The sequence below is a fragment of the Trichosurus vulpecula genome, chromosome 5 (assembly GCF_011100635.1).
Source record: "Trichosurus vulpecula isolate mTriVul1 chromosome 5, mTriVul1.pri, whole genome shotgun sequence".
NCBI lineage: Eukaryota > Metazoa > Chordata > Mammalia > Diprotodontia > Phalangeridae > Trichosurus > Trichosurus vulpecula.
In genome coordinates this window covers 246,201,020-246,205,379 of record NC_050577.1, presented here as the reverse complement: position 1 = coordinate 246,205,379, position 4,360 = coordinate 246,201,020, and the positions used below count along the sequence as shown (strand labels likewise).

At 41.9% G+C, this 4,360-nt stretch overlaps 1 protein-coding gene across 1 annotated transcript; it reads right to left on the bottom strand.

Annotated features, from left to right (window-relative positions):
* Positions 1-432: 432 nt before the first annotated feature.
* LOC118851234 (40S ribosomal protein S17-like) lies at positions 433-978 on the bottom strand. The gene has a single exon (XM_036760729.1). It carries the CDS (start codon positions 976-978, stop codon positions 490-492), a length of 489 nt encoding a protein of 162 aa, XP_036616624.1. The 3' UTR covers positions 433-489.
* Between the last annotated feature and the right edge of the window lie 3,382 nt (positions 979-4,360).

Below are 4,360 nucleotides of genomic sequence, written 5' to 3'. Positions count from 1 at the left end.
CAAGATCTAGCAGCTTCTACATTAAGGGACTGAAGGGCTTGGAATATATTCCAGAGGTCAATGGAGCTAGGATTAAAACCAAGAGTCACCTACCCAGCAAAACTGAGTATAGTGCTCCAAGGCAAAATATAGATTTTCAATAAAATAGAGGACTTTTGAGCTGTCTCAGTGAAAATACCAGAACTGAACAGAAAATATCAAGGCAGTTTTCCTTGATAATTTCTTGAAAGATGATGTGTAGGCTCTTTTTTTGATCATGGCTTTCAGGTAGTCCAATAATTTTTAAATTATCTCTCCTGGACCTATTTTCCAGGTCAGTGGGTTTTCCAATGAGTTATTTCACATTGTCCTCCGTTTTTTCATTCCTTTGGTTCTGTTTTATAATATCTTGATTTCTCATAAAGTCACTAGCTTCCAGTTGCTTCGATCTAATTTTTTTTTTTTTGTGGGGCATTCCCATGTTTATTGGAAAGAAGGCAAAAGTAAATATTAAACAGCTCCTCTTGGTGTTTTGAAGTTCATCCCAACTGTGGGCTGGGTAACTTGCAGGTTGGACAAACTGCCAAAGTCCAGGAGTTTCAACATTTCTTTGGTGTCAGGGTCCACTTCAATAATTTCCTGATCCAAAGCAGAGACCTCTGGGACATAGTTATCCCTCCTTTCTCTTTCTTCTTCCTGCAGTTTGATGGAGATACCTCTCACAGGGCCTCTCTGGATTCGCTTCATCAGATGAGTAACATATCCCGCGATCTTGTTGCGGAGCTTCTTGCTGGGGATGATGGCGATCTCCTCACACACGCGCTTGTTGGTGTGGAAGTCATTGCCCAGGCGGGTGTAGTACTTTTCGATGATGACTCGCGCCGCCTTCTTCACGGTCTTGGTCCGAACGCGACCCATGTTGGCTCCTGAGGGTGAAGGGTTCGATCTAATTTTTAAGGTGATATTTCCTTCAGCGGTCCTTTGGACCTCCTTTTCCATTTGGCTAATTCTGCCTTTCAAGCATTCTTCTCTTCATTGGCTTTTTGGAGCTCTTTTGCCATTTGAGTTAGTCTATTTTTAAGGTGTTGTTTTCTTCAGTATTTTTTGGGTCTCCTTTAGCAAGGTGTTGACTTTTTTTTCATGGTTTTCTTGCATCTCTCTCATTTCTCTTCCCAATTTTTCCTCTACTTCTCTTACTTGCTTTTCCAAATCCTTTTTGAGCTCTTCCATGGCCTGAGACCAGTTCATGTTTTTCCTGGAGGCTTTTGATGTAGGCTTTTTTACTTTGTTGACTTCTTCTGGCTGTATGTTTTAGTCTTCTTTGTCACCAAAGAAAGATTCCAAAGTCTGAGTCTGAATCTGAATCTGCATCCTCTTTTACTGCCTGGCCATGTTCCCAACCAACTCCTTGACCTTTGCTGTTTTTTGTCAGGGTATGACTAATTGTAAAGTAGAGAGTGTTTTGTCCCAAGCTTTAGCAGCTGTGCTGCTGTTTTCAGAGCTACTTCTACTCCACTGTCACTGCAACCTCTGCCACAGTGGCACTCCTCCTCCCCCTAGAACCTCCAACTAGGATTGTGACCTAGATCCAAGCAGAGCAAAGCAATTCCTGCACTCCTGCTCTGTTCTGCCACTTTTTTCCTCCCACTGTGTGAGCCAGGGACTTGGGAATCAGCTGATGCTGGAGCTCTTGAAGCAGCCTCAGGTGCTTCTTGATGCTGCTGTAACCACCAGCATGCCACCTCTGCCACCCCCAGGGCTGGGGCTGAATCGCTTTCTAATCCGATCTAGCAGTTTTCACACTAACCTGCTTCGTGATCTTTGGCGTTTTGGGGTTGAGAAGTTTGGTAAATGCCACAGCTCAATGATTCATGACTCTAAGGCCTGCTCTTGGCCGACTCCCATTCTGGTCTGTCCTGGCATGGTCCACACTGGGCTGTGCTGTGCTCCGAGTACCTTGCAATAGACCCTTCCCAGCGACCATCCAAGCCATCCTGTGCTGGAGACCTGCTTCCCTCTGCTATTTTCTGGGTTCTGCTGCTCTAGAATTTGTTCAGAGCCATTTTTTACAGGTGTTTGGAGGGATTTGGCGAAGAACTTATGTAAGTCCCTGCTTTCCAGCTGCCATCTTGGCTCTGCCCCACCCCATATACCCCCTTTTCAAATGTGTTTCTTGTAAACCACATGTTGTAGGATTATAGTTTTTAATCCATTCTGCTATCCACCTCTGTTTTATGGGAGAGTTCATACCATTCACACTCACAGTTATGATTACAAGCTGTGTCTTTTTTTCCATCCTGTTTCCCCCCTGACCATTTATGCTTTTATTTCTCCCTGCCCCCTTCTGCTCCTCAAAAGAGTTTTGCTTTTGACTACCACCTTCCTCTATTTACCCTCCCTCTTGACTTCCCTCACTTATCTTACCCTTTTCTCCTTGTTACTTCTTCCCTTCCTTCTGACCAACCCCCCTTTTCTTTCCCCTTTCTCCTACTGCCTGTAGGACAAGTTTGATTTCTGTACTTTTCAGAGTATGTTATTCTCTTCTTGAACCAAATCCAATGACAGTAAAACTCATATACTTATCTTCTATCTCCTGTCTTTCCCTCTAGTATAATGTGTTTTTGTGCCTCTTCATTTGATGCAATTTTCCCTTTTCTACTACCTCCTTATCTCTTCTCGCAGAACCCTCCTTTTACACTTCTTAATTATGTTTTTTATGATCATAAGTTATTTTATATTGACACCCTCAGTCTATGTGTATCCCTTTCAATTGTCATAATATCTGTACTATTCTCAAGATTGACATATATAATATAACCCTATATAAGGATGTAAACAATTTGCCCTCATTGATTAACAAAGTGTGGGTTTTTTCCCCCTGCTTACTTTTTTATGCCTCTCTTGTGTTTTGTATTTGAAGATCAAATTTTCCATTGATTTCTGGCCTTTTCATCAGGAAGGTCTAGAATTCCCTTATTTCATTGAAAGCCCATCTCCTTGCCTGAAAAATTATGCTCAGCTTTGCTGGGCAGTTGCTCCTTGATTGTTGTCCAAGCTCCTTTGCCATATCATATTCCAGTTTCTCCCATCATTTAATGTAGAAGCTGAGAGATCCTGTGTGATTCTGACTGTACTTCCATGATATATGAATTGTTTCCTTTTGGCTGCTTGAAGTATTTTCTCCTTGACTTTGTAATTCTGAAATTTGGCTATAATATTTCTTGGAGTTTTCAATTTGGGATCTCTTTCAGGGGGTGATTGGTGGATTCTTTCAATGACTATTTTCCCCTCTGGTTCTAGGACCTCTAGGCAGTTATCTTTATAATTTCTTCGAAGATACTGTCCAGACTGTATTTTTCATTGTGGCTTTCTGGTAGACCAATAATTTTAAATTGTCTCTCCTGGATCAATTTTCCAGGTCAGTTGTTTTTCCAATCAGATATTTCACATTTTCTTCTATTTTTTCATTATTTACATTTTGTTTGACTACTTTTTGATTCCTCATAGAGTCATTAGCTTCCACTTGCTCAATTCTAATTTTTAATTAGTTGCTGTCTTCATTTTGCTTTTTGAGTTTCCTTTTCCAGTTGGTTGATTTTACCTTTCAGGGTGTTATTTTATCTATTTAGATTCTGACTCTCCTTGGCCATTTTGCTCATTTTACTTTTTAAAGATTTGATCTCATCCATGGTTTTTCTTCCCCATTTTTCTTTTACCTCCCTAATTTGGTTTTTAAAATCTTCCATTAGTTTTTCCAGGAATCCTTTTGGGGCTTGAGACCAGTTCACATTCCCTTTTGAGATATCAGATGTGGGTATAATGTCAATGCTGTTGTCTTCTGAATTGGTATTTTGATCTTCCCTATCTCCATAGAAAGAATCAATGGTCCTCAGTTTTTTCATACTCTTCTTCATGTTGGTTAGCTTTTTCCTGGCTTTACAATGGTTTTCTGCTTTTCTGGCTCAGGGATCTCTGTCCTAGATTTCTTGTTCTGGGAATTGTGAGCCTAGTTACTGGCTTTGTGTATTATGGCCTTTGGTTTGCTGAGGTGTAGGGGAGGGGTTGTCTGGCTGCTGGAAGTCTCCTCTTCCCCTGGGGGTGCTCTCCAGCACCAGTGATCTCAGCTGTTGTCTGCGCTGGTTTCTGCTACTTCCCCTGGCTGTGCAAAGGCACGTCTGGGTTCCTAGTGTTGACCATTGCTGGCTCTGCCCTTCTAGAACTCAGGAATTCCCACTTTTTGGCTACTGACACCCCACTTCTGTCTCCTCTATTCCAGCATTTTTCCTGAGGAAGGGAGGGAGGGATAAGAGCCCTTTACCTGGCCATTATGTCTCCTGGAAGTTCAAAGGCATTTCAAACCTTTGGGCTGCAAGCCTCAGGA

Coding starts and splice junctions, on each gene's coding strand:
- LOC118851234 (XM_036760729.1), bottom strand. CDS start 978: ATGGAAAAGGAGGTCCAAAGGACCGCTGAAGGAAATATCACCTTAAAA.